The following is an 18,897-nucleotide window of genomic DNA, read 5'->3' on the forward strand; positions in this document are numbered from 1 at the left end:
TAGACCAGGCTGGTCTCGAACTCACAGAGATCCGCCTGCCTCTGCCTCCCGAGTGCTGGGATTAAAGGCGTGCGCCACCACCGCCCGGCAACCAGGAACTTTTTAAAGCAAGCCCAATAAAGCATTTCTATCTCCTCCAAACAGGCGGCCTGTTAGCCACTGTGGATGCAGGCTGCTAGAACAAAGCACAGGTGGCCATGCACAGCCCCCATTAGAGTGGGGACGTGGGCAGAGGCTCCTCACTCTCTTGAGAACCAAGACTACAATGGTGCAGTGACTCTGCCCACGGATGTGCTGCTGGGCCAGGCGCACCCCCATGATCCCCTCTTCTGAGTCCTCTGCATCCCAGCCACTCTGGAGGCTGAGAGCTCTCTGACTGTGGAAGAGGTATGCAGACTTCCCTGGTATTTTAAGGCTTACAGTCATGAAGTTTCTTACAACATGTCTTGGCAGACTCTACATATCAAATGGTCTGTCTACAATTATTCTAGATCTGCATTTGTGAACCTGAAATTACAAACCTTTGCTATGTCATAACCATCACATCTGTACCTGGAAATGGTCCTTGCTTTAAGATAACCTTTACACACAAAAAATCCACTGTTACTATGGTCACAAATGACCTTCTGTTAGCCAGGGTCACCAAGATGGGAATGCATGCATACCACCAATCACACTGCTGCTGGGACTAGGCCTAAGAACATCAGCTTAAGGCCACCAACCATCAGAAGATTTTGCTTAACCACTACTCCAGACAGTTTCATTGTTTGAGTTTCTAAAAGAATATTTTAATTACATCAATTTAGGGAGAGTGTATGCATGTATGTGTATATGTGTAATGTATGGGCGCACATGCCACCACAGTGTGTATGTGAAGGTCAAAAGACAACTGTTGGGAGCTGGCTCTCCGACCACATAGTCCTAGCAATAAAACTCAGGTCCTTAGGGTTGGAAGCAAGTGTGTTTACGCACTAAGCCATCTTTCTAGCCCAGTTTTTTGCTAGATTCCCTCAGCATCCCAAGTGCTGGGAATAGGGCATGTGCAACTATACTCCTCTTTTGCTCCGAGGATTTTTGTTTGGAAATCAATCAGTGGGGCACTATGATAGGGTGGCATAAGTTGTAGTGTAATAATATACAGTATTATCTACTAGTTACTGATTGGATAACCAAAAAACAAAGACAAATAAACATTAACACACACTAGAAAAGAACAAGTACTAGCAAAGACAGATGAAGCGAGGACCTCCTACATTGTTGGAGGGATGTAGATTTATTTTGTGTGTGGGTGCTTTGCCAACGTGTATGCCTGCGCACCACATGCATGCCTGATACCTGCAGAAGCTGAAACAGGGTGTCAGATCCATTGAAACTGAAGTGACAGATGGTTGTGAGCCACCATGTGGGTGCTGGGAATTAAACCTGGGTCCTCTGGAAGAGCAGTCAGTGCTCTCAACTGCTGAGCCACCACTACACCCCCTGTTGTTTATTTGTGTTTGTTTGTTTGTTTGTTTTTGATAGCGACCATCCTAATGTGTTTAACGTATGATGCCTTCATGTTCTTGGTGCATTCCTCTGATAGCTTTGGCCTATTACCTAGCTTTGAAGAACTTGCAATTTTCAGACCGTCACAAGCCTCTTCCCAGAGCTGAAGACAGGGCATGGTCTCACCTGGATTACCAGTGACTTGGAGTCCTTCTTTAGTGAGCCACCTACAGTTTTAGATAATGGCTTTCCTTTTACTTTGCATTCTTTTGAAAATGTCTTCAAGGTGTCCTCAAATTCAGCAAAATCTAAATACTGGGACAGAGAACATAATTCAGGAACAACAACAACAAACAAAAACCCCAACAAATTCCAAATAATCCAATTAAATAGTCATTAATTAATCCCCTGAACATACATCACTCTAATGCAGACATATAAAAAGCCAACAGAAATATGCTCAAAACCACACCCACAAGAATGTCTACTATCAAAAAAACAAGACCTGGGAATGGCGCAGCACGTGATGCTCTTGCAGAGAACCCAAGCTTAATTCCCAGCACCCACATCAGGAGGCTCACAACTTCCTGTGTCACTCCAGCTCCAGAGGATCCAATGCCCTCTCCAGGCTCAATGAGCACCTGCACTCAAATGTACATACATGTACACAAACACATAAATCATAAAATAAGTCTTCAAAAAGATAAGAGATAGCAGGAATTAGAGAGACCCTTCTATACTCTTATATACTATTAGTGGCAATGGAGACCAACACAGCTATAATGGAAATAAATGGAGGTTCCTCGAAAGACTAAAACTAGGAAGGAAAGTAATTACAACATATTATGTACATATATGTATGCAATTGTTAAATAACAAATCACTCAACAAAAAGTCAGAACTACCCTATGATCCAGCAATCACATTTTTGGGTATAGATAGGAAGAAAATAAAATCCATTTCTTTTCTTTTCTTCTTTTTTCGCCTTTCAAGACAGGGTTTCTCTGTAGCTTTGGAACCTGTCCTGGAACTCACTCTGTAGACCAGGCTGCCTCTGCTTCCCGAGTGCTGGGATTTAACGCATGCGCCACCACCACCCACCTAAAATCCATTTTTAAAAGTGCTATCTGCACATGTGTATTTCTGCAACATTATTCAAGACTGACAAGACATGGGATGAACCTAAATGTCCATCAACATGGTAAGAAAATGTGGTGATACTGAAATAAAATATTACAGTCTAGGAAATCCTGTCACTGGTAACATGAATAACACTGGGGGGGGGGAGATATACATTACATGGAATAGGCCAGGCACAAAAAGATAAATATTGAAATTATGTGCATGACCTAAACAGCCATGCTTACAGAAGCAGACAGCACAATGGCAGTTGCCAGGCACTGAGAAAATAGTTTGGTGAAGGGATAAATTTTAGTTGTGCAAAATGAGTAAAGCCTGTGAGCTAATATTCAACAAGGTGACCGCAAAGCACAAGCACATTTGAGATTTGCTTGCAGAGGTGATTTTCTTTTTCTTTCTTTTTTTTTTTTTTTTTTTTTTTTTGTTGTTGTATGAGACAGGGTTTCTCTGTAGCTTTGGAACCTGTCCTGGAACTTGCTCTGTAGACCAGGTTGGCCTTGAACTTACAAAGATCTTCCTGTCTCTGCCTCCTGGGTGTTGGGATTAAAGGCATGCACCAGCACTGCCTGGCGGATGTTGTGTCAAGTGCTCTTAACACAATCAGAGGAAGGAAAGAAGAAGAAAGGAAGAATGTAAAGAAACACCAGATGGGGTACTTAATTAGTTTAACCAGGTGATTACCGCAGTACATCAATCCATACATATGTTGAAACAGAAGGCCATAAACAAACATCTTTTTGTCAATTACTCTTACAGAAAACAGGTGCCCACTGATTCCAGATAAAATATCAGATTTTCTGGGGCTGGAACTAAGGTGGTTATAAGCCACCCTAGATGGGTTTTGGGAACCAAATCTGGGTCCTCTGCATGAGCAATATGTGCTCCTAATCACTAAGCCGTCTCTCCAGCCTCATCATTTTTATTATGAATAGAAATGAAAGTGATGCAGTCTGAAAAATGCAAAATGATTGGATGGTTTTTGGTTTGCTAGAATCCATCTGGAATAGAATTAGAAATAATGCTAACAGGAGAATAGAGCATTAAAATGGGAAATGTTAGCAGTGAGCCTCTTGCGGGGTGAGAACACTGCTCTAACACTGTTCTTCACACATCCTTTCAGTCGGCATCAGTCACACCACGGTCCACCTCTCCTAAACTGTGGTTGCGTCTCCGGTGCTGTGCCAGCTACAGCAGTTACACACCATCACCACGATGACCCAAGCTGCCTATCCAAAGTGGACACCCGTCTTCCTCCACTGTCCCAAGGCACAGCTAACAGTCCACTCACAATCAACAGCATCCAGCCGGGCGATGGTGGCGCACGCCTTTAATCCCAGCACTCGGGAGGCAGAGGCAGGCGGATCTCTGTGAGTTCGAGACCAGCCTGGTCTACAAGAGCTTAGTTCCAGGACAGGCTCCAAAAGCCACAGAGAAACCCTGTCTCGAAAAACCAAAAAAAAAAAAAAATCAACAGCATCCACGTTTTCAACTCCAAACCTCAGAAGTCTGCCTGAACCCTACTCTACCCAAGCTTTCAGTGTAGCAAATCTACATGGCCCTAAGTCAAAGAAGGGTATCCCAGGCCTATGGCACAAGCCTGTGATCCCTGCACTGGGGAGGCAGAGGCAGGAGGATAAGGATTTCAAGGCCATCCTAGGCTACATGAGACCCAATCAAACACACACTCAAGAATGAGTGAATGAAGTAGAAAATCATGTAATGATTGAAAGATAAAAGATTACAAAGTAGAAAGAATTTGCTTCAGCTTACTAGTTATTTGTATATTCATTTACTCATTTGTTTTTATAATAGGGTCTCTGTATAAAGTCCAGACTGACCTGCTGAAGCCTCCCAAGCACCTGGATTATATGTGTAAGCCTGCTATATTTTAAGGATTTATTTATTTTTATAACATGTGCACAGGTAGCTTGTCTGCAAGTATATCTGAGTGCCACATGCATGCAGCACCCACCAAGCTAGAAGATGGCAAAGCCTTTGAAACTGCAATTATACGGGCGGTGGTGGCGCACGCCTTTAATCCCAGCACTCGGGAGGCAGAGGCAGGCGGATCTCTGTGAGTTCCAAACAGGCTCCAAAAGCCACAGAGAAACCCTGTCTCGAAAAACCAAAAACCAAAAAAAAAAAAAAAAAGAAAGAAACTGCAATCATAGATGGCTGTTAGCCATATGTGGGGGCCGGGAACCAAACCTGGGTCCTCTGGAAGAGCAGTCAATAGTTTCAACCACCAAGTCATTCTAGCTACATTTTAGCTTTGTTTTTAAATATTTATTCATTTTTACTTTTATGTGTATGGGTGTTGTAGTCTATAGGTATATCTGTGTACCATATCCATGTCTGCTATCCACAGAAGCCAGAAGAAGATGTTGGATTCCCTGAGACTAGAATTACTAATAGTTATAAATTATCATACAGGTGCTGAGAAGCAAAACTAGGTCTTCTGGAAAAGCAGCCAGTGATCTTAACCTTTGAGCCATCTCTCTGGTCCTACCGCATTCTAAAATACATGTTTTGGGGACTTGAGTTCCAACCCCAGTACCTACAAAGGGTAGCTCACAAATGCCTGCAACTCCAGCTTCAAGGGATCCAATGTCCCACCATGGCCTCCATCAGCCATCACACACACAATACAAACACTCATACAGACATAAACACATAAATAATCTCTTTTTAAGAAAAAAGCTTTTCTGTGACTTGTGTTTCATATAACTACCTCTTTCACCAGTCCAAGTAATTCAGATTCATGGGCCAGGATATCCCCCATAGTGAATTGTTACTAGCAATTCTCACGGCAGAAATCTCTACAAGACAAAAACGTAAGACAAAGGTTAATTTCAATCACCTGAGAAATCGCAAATGGGCGGCTGTGGTGGGCAGAATACAGGACCCCAAAGACAGGCACATAGTAATCCCCAGAACCTGTAATTACAGGACAACTGGAGCCACATGACTAGGGAGATTTAAGGATGCAGGTGGCATTGAGATAATCAGCTGTCCTTCGATCAGAGGTAAGCCTGGATTACCAGAGCACCCAAGAGATTCCAGAGGAAAGGGGGGCAGGAAGGCCAGTGTCAGAGGGACAAGATGCAGAAAGATGGACCTATCACTGCAGGCTTTGTAGACAGAAGTATGATCATGTCAAGGAGGGAAGGAAGGCAGGAACTGGGAAGCAAGGTACACTGTCCTCTACCTTGTCCTGAAATAAATAAGCTGCCAAGACCTGAATTCGGCACACATATCTGAGTCCCCTTAGGAGCAGTCCAATCAAGGGCTTTGTGTGGCTGTGCACAGGAAATGTTCATTGCAGGCTTCTGATCTCAGAACTTCAGGACACTAAGCCTGCACTCCTCTTCAGGTCACCATGTTCATGGGGATTCCTCAGAGCAATGGTAGAAATCCTGAGAGCTGAGCTGTGGTTCTATTGGTAGAGTGTTTAACTAGAAGGCATAGAGCCCTGTCGTACCTCATAAACTGGGGTGGTGGCACATGTCTGTATTCCTAGCACTTGGGAAGGGAAGCATGTGGCACACACTCCTGTCATCCCAGCACGTGGCAGGTGTGTCTGGGATCCTCCAGATGAAGGCAGACTCCTTAGGCCCATCTCTCTAAGCACTTTGTAGCTTTTCACTGATCTGCTGACTTGAACCCCTTGTCAGTTTCAGCATATATGGAAACTCAGTGATGCCCATAGTATGTCCTGCCCTCAAGGACCTGCAAGGACACAATTCCATCTGTTTTGAGGCTCTTCCTGCAAACATCTACATCTTGCTTGATCTTCACTTAAAGGTGCCCACCCAGAGAGACCTGCCAAACCACCCATCTACGTAGCCCAGCACTCCCAAGTACTGCAGCTTCCCAGAGCAGTTCCCACTGGCTGACTTCAGAACCCTGTCGTTGACACAGCTGCATCGGAATCCCCTTCAATAACTCAAGGCAAGCATCGTGTGTGGCCCTACGCCTTTGATGCCTGTTAGACAGTCAGGTCCTGACAGGTCTGAAGCTGAATGGAAAGGGACTCAGGGAAGAAAACGAAAACAAGAGCTGAGGTCACTGTCTCATTAGAAACAGGGAACAGTTTGAAGATTAGGGAAGGTGGGAACCACACTAAGGCAACATGACAGGGTATCAAGAATTCTGAGCTCACTGAAGCTATATGGACTACTAAACCTAAGATAGCACCAGTCTGCGGTACCATTGCTTTCTCCAGACACCTCTAACTGTCTGTGCTCAGTTACCAGGTGAGGCCTTCCTAGAAGAAAGAAGAGAAACAATGATGGAACACAGAAGTTAGGTTAGGTTAGGGTCGGGGAAGCAAGGGCACCAAGGGTGCTGCACAGTGAGGTAACACTGTCAGCGCACTACAAAAGCAGGCACAGTCCAGCCAAGTGGTGGCAGTGCGGTGCACACCTTTAATCCCAGAACTCGGGAGGCAGGGGCAGGGGGATCTCTGTTGAGTCCAAGGCCAGCCTGGTCTACAAAGAGAGTTTCAGGAAAGCCAGAGCTACACTGAGAAACCCTGTCTTGAAAAACCAAAAATGGTGTGTGTGTGTGTGTGTGTGTGTGTGTGTGTGACATTCCAGTGATTTGGAACGCAGGGGTCTGAGTGGGAGAGAAGGCGTTATTGCACTTTTAGGCATGACACGGTAACAAGAGGCTTACTACCACTGAGCTCATGGGTGCGGAGGACGGAGGAAAACATGCTGAAAATAGGAATAAGGAAAACGGGCACGTCAAGATGTTGAAATTTCTGAGACAAGTACAGAGGTAAGTAGGGGAACTACTATAAGCAAAAAGGCTGTCAGGGGTTGGAGAATTGGCCGCTCCCCTGTAGGACCTGGGTTTAATTCCCAGCACCCACTGACAGGTCATAACTGTCTGTAATTCCAGTTTCAAGGGAATCCATGACAACAGGCATGCACATGATACACATATATATGCATGCAGGCAAAAATACTCATACACAGATAGGCGGTGGTGGCGCACGCCTTTAATCCCAGCACTCAGGAAGCAGAGGCAGGCGGATCTCTGTCAGATTGAGGCCAGCCTGGTCTACAAGAGCTAGTTCCAGGACAGGAACCAAAAGCTATGGAGAAACCCTGTCTCGAAAATAAAAAAAACAAAAACAAAAAAAAACAAAAAAAAAACCCTCATACACATATAATAAATCTTTTTTTTTTTTTTAAAAAAAAAAAAAAGCAGGCAGAGCCGGGCGGTGGTGGCGCACGCCTTTAACCCCAGCACTCGGGAGGCAGAGACAGACGGATCTCTGTGAGTTCGAGACCAGCCTGGTCTACAGAGCTAGTTCCAGGACAGGCTCCAAAGCTACAGAGAAACCCTGTCTCGAAAAACCAAAAAAAAAAAAAAAAAAAAAGCAGGCAGACTGAACGCTCTGTGTGGTGACAGAGACTCACCTTTAATTTCAGTACTAGGGAGGCAGAGGCCAGAGTCAAGTGGATCTTTGAATTTGAGGCCAGCCTGGTCTACAGAGTAAGTTCCGGGACAGCCAGAGCTATACACAAAAACCTTGTCTTGAAAAACCAAATAAATAAAATTAATTAAGTTAAAAAGCAGACTGAGCAAACCACAGGGAGCAAGACAACAAGCAGCACCCCTCCGCGGCCTCAGCATTGGCTCCTGCCTCCAGGTCATGCCCTGCTTGAGTTCCTACCCTGACTGATGAACAGTGATGAGGAACTGTAAGCAAAGCAAACCCTTTCCTCCCCGTGTTGTTTTTGGTCATGCTGTTTCATCACAGCAATAGAAACTCTAGCTAAGACAGTGCCTCACCTCATGGGCAAATTCACATTCACTTCTGGAAGGCTGCAAAGCTAGAATTAAATCTAGGCTGATATTGCAAGAGAATATGCATCAGTTGGTTTGCTCCTTCCAACATGTGGGTCCCAGGGTTCCAACCCTGGTCATCAGGCTTGGTCAGCAAGTGCATACCTCTTGTGAGTTCAAGGTCACCCCTTTGAGAACCCTTTTTGTTGGGTGGAGGTCCCGCCTTCTTAGCTCCTTAGCTTAGTTAATTTAGTCCAGACTGCTTCTGGGCTAAGGATCTACTTTGTGGAGAAAGAAGGGGGCTATCCATCGTGTTTTGGTATGCGGGGACGACTTCTGCATTTCCATCTGTGAGAGAGATTTAGGCCTACATCTGGCTGAATACGAAGGAATTTGTATTACAAGTACCATGCTTCCATTTAGATTCAGTAAAGTCAGAGAATTAACTGGGAGGAAAATCTACTCATGAAAACTATGGGGAGAGAGAGAACTAGACGCCCCTAGCCATGGGATCGCACTGCCAATGCTCAGCTAGACGACCTGGGGCCACTCCAAGTCCACCCCACCGCAGCAGAGCGAGGGGTTCCTGGGGGAAGCAATGAACGCTTGGGATGCGCAGGCGGCTGCCTCAGGCCCCGGCCATGTAGGAGCCAGGACTGACATGGCTAGCCACCCACGCGGGGTTCCCAGGCCTGTGCCACGGGGCCCAGCCGCACTTACCAGCTACAGGGTTGCTCTCAATCTCCTCCAGACTGCCAGCTCTCCCGCCGTCACCCCGGCAACGGCCACCGCGGGGTCACGTGAGGCGAAGCGGCCAATCGCGCAGGGCGAAGCCGGCGCGGGGTATTCTGGGTGTGCGGGCGGCCGCGTAAGCGGTGTGCAGCGGAAGTGAGAGAGCTTTAAGTCGCGTGGCGTTTGGGGTTCTTTAGCTGATTCTGGATGTTTAATTCAGGTCGGAGCATCACACTTCCACCTACGACAAAATCTCCCAGAGGCTATTAGTGTCACTTTTGTCTTTTTGTGTGAATTTAGGTTTTTAAACAAGCAAAAGACGGAGACTGGCGAGATGGTTTAGATGCTAAAGGCGCTTTCCTCCTAGCCCGACGACAGAAAGAACTCTGGGAAGCCTGCGCGTGCATTAAACAGTACTCAGGGTTCTGTGCAGTCCACCCTCATTAGTGTATTCAGGTCTACTCTTCTTACCCTGGTCCAAACTCAGTGCTGAAGGCAAGAAAAACAAACAAACAAACAAAAAAAAAAAACCCTTTCCCTTCTCTAGGAGTGCTGAGTCTCTGTATGGAAGTCTATATTTCCACTTCCCAGACCCTCAAAAAAGTGGGAGACTCCCAAAGGTTGGAGAAGGGAGCTGACCTCCCCTTTAAAGAAGCCCTAGGGTGGTCTGAGGCCCCAATCGCCTGAGCTCTCTGCCCTGTCGTTGCTTTTATAAGTTAGAATGTCTTTCAAGCAAGGCTAGATTTAGCAAGAAGAGAGTATTATGTCCTGTCCAGGTAATGTGACTTGAAAATAACTTTCCCTTGATGTATTCTCAGTTAACATTTATTGTCAGCGTATCTATGTACCAGGGGATACCAAGTAAAATATAGGATAGCCAATTATCTCTAAATTTCAGATAACTTTAGCAGTAATGTATCCGCAATACTGCTATGTTGTATTGTACATATATGGCGCTATATTTTGTGTTTTTATTTGTTAAATATGTAACTGTATTTGTGCCCAGCATCATATAAGCAAGTCTATATAGGTTCTCTGATTGGCTTTGACATCTATGGGATGGATAATGGGCTCAGCGTGTTACAGGCGCACACTGTTGTGCTTTATTAAATTCATTGCATCTGCAAAACAGCCACAGTTAACACATTCCCCACCTTGATTTCCAAAATCCCCCTTCTTGTGTTCTGGGAAGACTCGGATAAAACTGTCCCCTCTTCCTCATGAATCCCATGCAACTCAAATCCCAAACTTGCAGTTGACTGATTCCCCTGTCCACCCATGACACGGCCATCACTGACCTTTCAGCTTCCCTTTATCTCCTAGCTGATTATCTGAAGGTGGAAACTACCCACTCCCTGAAGCCAGTCAGAAATAAACATCTCTGGGTCTTCTGCTGAGGGCTGACCATAAATCTAACCGTGAATCATCCATAAAACTAACCATAAAACACCCTAACCGTAAACCATCTCATCTCCCCAAGCAAGAGTTAGGTGGAGACCCTGCTCTCCCTATTTTGCAATTACTTGAATAAAATCCATCTTCTTAAGTGTCCAGGTTTTGTCTTTGATAAAATGAGTTACATGAGGTAGAGCCTTGACAGTTAAGAGCACTGGCTGCTAGTGGACCAGTTTGATTCCCAGCACCTACATGGCAGCTTACAACCATCCATAACTCCAGTTCCAGGGTCTCTAATACTCTCTTCTGGCTTCCAAGGGCAATGAATGTACATGGAACATCAACATACATGTAAGCCAAATAAATATACATGTAAAAAATAAAATTTAGGGCTAGAGAGATGGCTCAGCCATTAAAAGCTTCTGGAGAATCCAAGTTTGTTCCTCATACCCACTTGGAGGCTCACAACCATCTGCAATTCCAGTTACTGGATGATTTTTTTCTGCACTCCCCAGGCACTGCGCATAGGGGGCTCACAAGCAAGAAGACACATGAAAATGAATAAAAATATAAATGAATACATTTTAAATTAGAAAGATATATTTAGAAAGGTATATGGGAGGGGATTCCTCAGAGCTCACAGAACTGGGGAAGAACAAACCTGACACAGGTGTTTATGCCTCTAAGCTCTGATCAACAATAAAACACTTCCAGGGAGTAGAAAGATGGCTCAGTCGGTAAACTACCTGCTGTAGAAGCATGAAGATTTGAGTCCCAGAGCCCACTGAAGAGCTAGATCTGCTGTCTGTAACCCCAGTCAATTGGAGGCAGAGACAAGTGGATCCCTGGGGTTAATTGGCCAGCCAACCTCCCCAAATGGATGAGTTCCAGGTTCAGTGAGAGACCCTGCCTCAAAAAAAATAATAATAATAAAATGAAGAATGATCAAAGAAGGTATTTCTTAAGATTCTACTTAATCTATATATATATAGTATTGTGCCTGCGAGTATGCATGCACACCTGAAGGGGTCACCAGATCTTGGTTGTGAACCACCATGTGGTTGCTGAGAATTGAACTCAGGACTTCTGGAAGAGCAGCCAGTGCTCTTAAACTCTGAGCCATCTCTCTAGCTTGCCCAAAGAAGGTCTTTTATGTTCACCTTTGGCCTCCTCAGTCACTTGAAAGCACATGCACAGACCTGCACACATGTACATAGACCACACATATACACAAGCAGAAACACATACATGGATCATGGAAATAGTTTTTTCACTTCTAGATGCATTTGTCTGACTCCTGGGATTATACTCATTGTATCGAGCATGCCTCTCCCGCTTGGTAACTATGGATTCAGTGTAATCTGACAACCATGTTGAGTTATAGCTGTCACCATCACCCTTGAGTAATCCTGGTTGGTTTCCCACAAATAGTTTCTCAGCATACCATAAATAGCCAAATCCATGAGAGCGGTATGTAGGACTGGAGGACTGGACCCTGGTGCCAGGAATATGCCTGACTCTTTGATATTAGCCTGAGATAAACCAGGTACATTCCAACTTGAATGAAGTCACTTTTGCCCTGACTGCTGTAGAAAGCCCCAAGTTGTAAAGGTCGTTTGACCCAAATTGTAGAGATCTACCTGCAAGTCATGCTTCTGTCGGTAAATCTCCAGTAAGTTGAACTCTGTACAACCTTGGCTCAGTCTGCTGCATATTCCCGTCACAGGGCACCGTGGGCCAGCTCTGAAACTCTGGGACTGAGTTGTTTGAGAACAATAACACACACAACTCATCCCCTCCCTGACCACAGAGATAATCAGATGGTCCAGACATCTAAATTGACTCCATCCCTCTGGCCACAGATTGGTTCAGAGTATCATGTGACCTGTCTGAGCAAGTCTGAACAGAGTCAGGAGCCGTCCTTTCCAGGGATTTTTCTCTGGAGTACGGTCACAGCACTGTAAAATGGCACCGGGGAAACCTACACTTATGTTCTTCGCTGTGTGGAAAAGCCTGAGAAAATTAAATCATCACCGTCACCCAGAATGCTACAGAGAAAGTACTGGGGCCTGAAGAACCAGCCTGCCTCCATCTTAGACTTAAAAGCCATCTTATAGTAAAGGCATACTAGGTTCATTCCTGTTTATGATTAAATCTCTGTTTCTCAAGGATTGGGCTACGCCCTACCTGTAATCTTAACTACAAATGGTTCTGTATTGCCTGTTCTAGGAATGACAATTGTGACTTTGTTTCAAAAAGTTATTTATAACCAACCCTACCTTTGTTTCAAAAGATTATATGACCACTTATGATTTACCTTGTTATGACTACCTGTTCTTATGACTACCTTGTTATGCCCACCTTGCAACCACGTCTTTGTTTCAGGAGGGACTAACTTGTTGTGCCTGCTCATGGAACCCCACTGATTTTGCCTGATAAATCCCCCATCTGGAAATCCCTTACCCCTGAGCAGCTCTTCCAGCCAATCTGTGAGTCACACTTGTCCTCCAGAATCCTCTGATCCACTGTGTTTTCCCCTTAAATGGAATCTATTGCAAACAAAGAGGTTTAGCTAGTAGAGGCATAATTTCTACATGTGTCTTTCAAATGGGAAAAGAGACTACCTTTGCTATGTGTACATGAAACCCCATGACTTCGCTTCCAACACTAGATCTGTGGAGGCTTTCCACTATACGTGGAGTAATCTCCTGCAGACACTAACTTGGGTGTGCACAAATTCAGGTCTGATAGTAGCAACCTGCAGCCGCAGTCAGATTCCATAGGGTAAGGACTCAGTCTACAGGAGTGCCTCCAGAGTTCACATGCCAATCACACAGCTATCCTATTCTAACCCAATGCACTCTAACTATATGTCTCTGAAGTCAAGGTTCTCTGAACAACCCCCTTCCCTTGGTCCTATGCATCTGCCTGGATGGTGTATTAAATTCAGGGAAACATGTCTTCTGGTTCATTAGAAAGAATTCTGTGAAGGATACAGATGAACAGGTAGATCATGAGGTGGAACACAGGGTAAGGTAAAGATCAGGGCACCTTGAGACCCCACTAACGCCCTGCATGGTTTGGTAGGCAGAAGTAGGCATTCAGGGATTTTTATAGTGGCTTCCGTTTCGATTGACAGTGGAAATCTCCAGTCTCTAACCATGGCTTTCTCTTCCTGGTGACCAGTCTCTAGCCAGGAGCCAGAGTTACTTCACTGGACCACAGACATCTCCTATCACCCAGGAAAGTCCAAGGGATTAGATCTGTGTCAGGAAGGAGGGGAGGGTGTATGTCAGAGACCAAATCTACTTTATTAGTTACAATATCATCTAAGCTCAAAGGGACTTCTGCAATGGAGGGTTCATTTTTTATTTATTTTTAGATTATTATTTTCTATTTATTGTGTATAGTGTTCTGCCTGCATGTATGCCTGCACACCAGAAGAGGGTACCAGATCTCATTACAGATGGCTGTGAGCCACTATATGGTTGCTGGGAATTGAGTTCAGGACCTCTGAAAGAGCTGCCAGTTCTCTTAACCTCTGAGCCTTCTCTCCAGTCCCTCATTTTTTATTTTTAGGATTTATTTTGATTCTTATTTATTTGTATGTCTATGTGAATATATGTCAGCTGTGTTTAGGAGCCCATGGAGGCCAAAAGAGGGTGGTTGATTCCCTAATCTGGAATTACAGGTGGTAGGGAAAAGACACCTGGCCAGGATGCTGGGAACAGCGTCTGGAAACAGCGGCAAGCACTGTAAAGCCCTGGGTCGCGAACCCAGTCCCTGTTTCTTTTTTTTTTTGGTTTTTCGAGACAGGGTTTCTCTGTGGCTTTGGAGCCTGTCCTGGATCTAGCTCTGTAGACCAGGCTGGTCTCGAACTCACAGAGATCCGCCTGCCTCTGCCTCCCGAGTGCTGGGATTAAAGGCGTGCACCACCATCGCCCGGCTCCCTGTTTCTTTATAGGCTGTCTGAAGGTGATTTCTTGGCAGCAGCTTCCTTCTTAGGGATCTGGGTCGGCTTGCGATCCATACAATCTTTGTTTTATTGTTTGTTTGCTTGTTTTTCGAGACAGGGTTTCTCTGTAGCTTTGGAGATTGTCCTGGAACTAGCTCTTGTAGACCAGGCTGGCCTCGAACTAATAGAGATCCACCTGCCTCTGCCTCCCAAATGCTGGGATTAAAGGAGTGTGCCACCACCGCCTGGCCCTCCCATACAATCTTTGTGAATGGAGATGATGGTTTGAAATTGAGACACACCTGCGCAACAGACTCCTCTTTGAATGTGCATTCCCTTGCTGGTGGCACAATTTTGGAGGAACTTTAAAAATGTTAGGAGGTGGGTTAGAAGGTCTTACCATGTCGGGTTTCCAGTCTAGCACTTCCCGTTTCTGTAACTGTGGATGCCTCCATGGCTTCCTTGCCATGGACTGAAGCCCTCTGAAACTATAAGACAAAACCGAGCTCTGCTCCCTAAAGTGGTTTGGTCACAGTGACCCAAAAGTGATCAGTCCTGGAACAGGTTCCTACCTGATGCAATTAACAGACATTTAAACCACCCTACTCTCTCAGTTATGTCTCCTCTTCAAACTTCTTTTGAATTTTAGGACAACCAAGTGATGCTTAATATAAGATTTAAAGATTATTTATTTACCAATTGTTTCTTGAAATGTATTACATTTAGTTGTGTGTGTAACACACACACACACACACACACACACACAGAGAGAGAGAGAGAGAGAGAGAGAGAGAGAGAGAGAGAGAGAGAGAAGCTTGCAGCTTTCCTTCCTTGTGTAAACTTCAGGGATCAAACTTAGGTTGTCAGACTAAGAAGACTTGGTAGCAAGCATCTTCATCTGCAGAGTCATCTTGCTGCTCCTGTTTATTACTTTATACACATGTGTGTGGGCCTGTGCAAATTTATGCACACCCTATATAAACAGGAGCCAGAAGGGGTCAGAAGAGGGAGTTGGGTCCCCAGAATGGGAGATAAGCCAGTGATTCTGAGTCTCCAGATGTGGGTGTTAGGAACTGAACCCAGGTCCTCTGCAAGAGCAGTAAGTGCTCGTAACCTTCGAGCCACGTTTCTAGCCCCCTACCCACTTAGCTTTGCAGCTTCTTCTGCTCAGTACCGAAGTGCCTCTGTCCTCGCTGCTCCATGGGTTCAAAGCAATCTACTGAGCCGAATGGTTCAACTTCCAGGCTCTTAGACCTTGCCAAGGCTCTCATTTACTCTCTAGCTTCCTCAAAGCAGGACAAATCCCACCAGTGGGTCCAAGAAAAAAATCAAAATATTAATTATGAAAACTTCAAATAAATGGAAAAGTAATGACCACTTTAACGAATCCCCATAAACCCATCACTCAGGTTTAAGGATTATCGAGACATGGCTACTGGGAGAAACTCGCCCTCAAAGTAAACCCTTGGGTTTGCAGAGCACGTCAGCCATCATCTTCAGCTGCACGCTGGACATCAAAGGCACGGGCCAAGCCCTGCATTCAGGGGTGGGGAAACATCAGTCTTCAGCCCTCTGTGGTCCCAACTCTGAGCACTCTAGAGGGGTGCATGGGGTGAGAGTGGGGGAATGGGTCTCTGTGGTGTGCCACAGAATTCAAGAATAGCTCCATCTTCTTTTAAACAGATTTATTTATTTATGTGTTTGTGTGAGTATATGCCATGTATGTGTGGGTGTCTGTGGAGGCCAGTAAAAGGGCACCAGGTCCCCTGCAGCGGGAGCAATGAGCAGCTGTGAACCACCAATATGGATGCTGAGGACAGAACCCTGAGCTTTGGGAAGACCACGGAGCTCTCTTGAGCTCTCTCTCTCTTTTAAAAATTATATTTTCTCTGTTTTTTTATATTTAAAGATTCATGTATTTATTATTTTATGTGTATAAATATTGTGTATGTTTGTTCATGTACTATATGTATGCCTGGTGCCCTTGAAGGTCAGAAGAGGGTCACTAAGATCTCCTGGGACTGGAGTTATGGATGGTTATAAACTGCCATGAGGGTGCTGGAATCAACCCAGGTCCTTTGGAAGAGCAGATAGTAATCTTACCCTCTGAACCATCTCTCCAGCTCCAGAACTCAGTTTTTTTTTCAAAAACACCTTGCCGGAAAGTGGTTGCACATACCTTTAATCCCAGTACTCGGGAGGCAGAGGCAGGTGAATCTCTGGAAGAACTGGGATCTTGCCAGCTTCCAAGGCAGAAGTTCTTAACCTATGGGTTGCAACCCCTTTGGGGTTGAATGCCCCTTTCACAAGGGGTCACCTAAGACCATCAGACAGCACGGGTGTTTACATTATAGTTCATAGCAGTAGCAAAATTGCAGTTACAAAGTAGCAACAGAAATAATTTTATGGTTGGGGGTCACCACAACATGTGGAACTGGATTAAAGGGTCTGCGGCATTGGGAAGGTTGAGAACCACTGCTCTCCTTCATGGTTTTCCCAGAACTGCTTGGATTACAGAGATGAAGATGAAGGGAAACTCCAGCTACCCTAGGACAGTCGTCTTGGAAGCACCTGGTGACAGCATGTCTGAACACGGGAATGATGGGGGAGCCAGCGGGGCTGTGGAGTAGTGTCTTTGCTGTGTCTCTGGGGTTAGATCATTACAACACTAATACTACAGTGACTTGGATGAGGTCAACACAAAGACTCAGGCTGTGAGAGGGACTGTGGACTGGTAAACATGGCTTCCAGGATGTCTTCAAAGTAATCATACTCCATTCTTCGGTAGTGATTTTAGTCACAGACACAATGGCCACTAAGCAAGTTTTAAACTTTTTGTTTGTTTGTTTTTCAAGACAGGGTTTCTCTGTGTGACAGTCCTAGCTGTCCTGGATCTTACCCTGTAGACCAGGCTGGCCTCAAACTCACAGAGATCGCCTGCCTGTGCTTCCCAAGTGCTGGAATTAAAGGTGTACACCACTGCCACCCGCCTTTAAACTTTTTTTTTAAAGAATAAGAGAAAAAAAGATAAAGAGAGAAGGAAGGGAGAGAGTGGAAGAAAGTGAAGGGGGCGGGGAAGTGAGCATCACAAGGTGTGTGTTTTGAGTCCAGAAGGAGTCACACTGGGTAGACGAGAGGGTGCTATGCTAGAGGGTCCACTTTGGGGTGATTTTCTGCACTCAGCACACATTGAAAACCAGCAAGTTTGGGGTCACAGTGGCTCATGCCTTTCCCAGTATTCAGGAGGCAGAGGCAGGCAGATCTCTGAGCCTGAGGCCAGCCTGGTCTATACATCGAGTCCAGGACAGCCAGGGCTATGCAGAGAAACCTTGTCTCAAAAAAACCAACAGAAGGCCGGGCAGTGGTGGCGCACGCCTTTAATCCCAGCACTTGGGAGGCAGAGGCAGGCGGATCTCTGTGAGTTCGAGACCAGCCTGGTCTACAAGAGCTAGTTCCAGGACAGGCTCCAAAACCACAGAGAAACCCTGTCTCGAAAAACAAAAAAAAAAAAAAAACCCACAAAACAAACAAACAAACAACAAAACTCCCAGTAAGTTGTGTTTCGTGGGAACCTGGAAACCATATTCAGTTCCTCTGCTCTTCTCTGTCTTGGAAGAGCTCCTGCAAGCCAGGAGCATGTTCTTTTTTTTTTTTTTTAATTGATTTTTATTGAGCTATACACTTTTCTCTGCTCCCCTCCCTGCCTCTCCCCTCCCCTTCAACCCTCTCCAAAGGTCCCCATGCTCCCAATTTACTCAAGAGTTCTCATCTTTTTCTACTTCCCGTGTAGATTAGATCCATGTATGTCTCTCTTAGAGTCCTCATTGTTGTCTAGGTTCTCTGGGATTGTGATTTGTGGGCTGGTTTTCTTTGCTTTATGTTTAAAAACCACTTATGAGTGAGTACATTTGGTAACTGTCTTTCTGGGTCTGGGTTACCCCACTCAAAATAATGTTTTCTAGCTCCATCTATTTTCTTGCAAATTTCAAGATGTCGTTATTTTGTTCTGCTGTGTAGTACTCCATTGTGTAAATGTACCACATTTCAGTAGCGTGTTCTTGTAGTCTTAACCCAAACACCAGTCTTCCTTGCCCTACACCTACTTATATTGTGATGGTTGCTTCTAGAATGAGACTCACGGGGGAGCTCAAGAGTGAGATGTGACAAGTGACCTAATGAGGACCTGGTTCATTAGTCTAACAATAAACAGGATAATAGAGGGACGTCAAGTTTCACTCTCTCTAATAACTGTCTCAGGAACCACCCTGAACCTGTGATCACAGGTAAAATATAAACCTCTCCTGGACCCCAGGACTATTCATTTGATGTGGACCGGCCCCTGAATCCAGAGGACGAACTATGGGCCTGGTGAGGAAAAAATTAAAAAGAAC

At 45.2% G+C, this 18,897-nt stretch overlaps 1 protein-coding gene across 3 annotated transcripts in view; it reads right to left on the reverse strand.

The window, feature by feature from the left end:
- Nucleotides 1–9,188, reverse strand: part of Armc9 (armadillo repeat containing 9) — a 133,424-nt gene extending 124,236 nt beyond the window's left edge. For 2 of the 3 annotated variants that reach the window (XM_005361765.3, XM_026786154.1), the window contains exons 1-3: nt 9,145–9,188; nt 5,357–5,444; nt 1,672–1,800 (exon numbers count right to left, since the gene is read on the reverse strand). In XM_005361765.3, the coding sequence (XP_005361822.2) occupies nt 1,672–1,800; nt 5,357–5,407 (180 nt within the window). In that variant the 5' untranslated portion in view covers nt 5,408–5,444; nt 9,145–9,188. The remainder of the gene's footprint in view (nt 1–1,671; nt 1,801–5,356; nt 5,445–9,144) is intronic. The other variant, XM_026786155.1, reaches the window with a different exon arrangement.
- Nucleotides 9,189–18,897: the final 9,709 nt, after the last annotated feature.

Source organism: Microtus ochrogaster, linkage group LG4 (assembly GCF_000317375.1).
Source record: "Microtus ochrogaster isolate Prairie Vole_2 linkage group LG4, MicOch1.0, whole genome shotgun sequence".
In the NCBI taxonomy this organism is placed as follows: Eukaryota; Metazoa; Chordata; class Mammalia; order Rodentia; family Cricetidae; genus Microtus; species Microtus ochrogaster.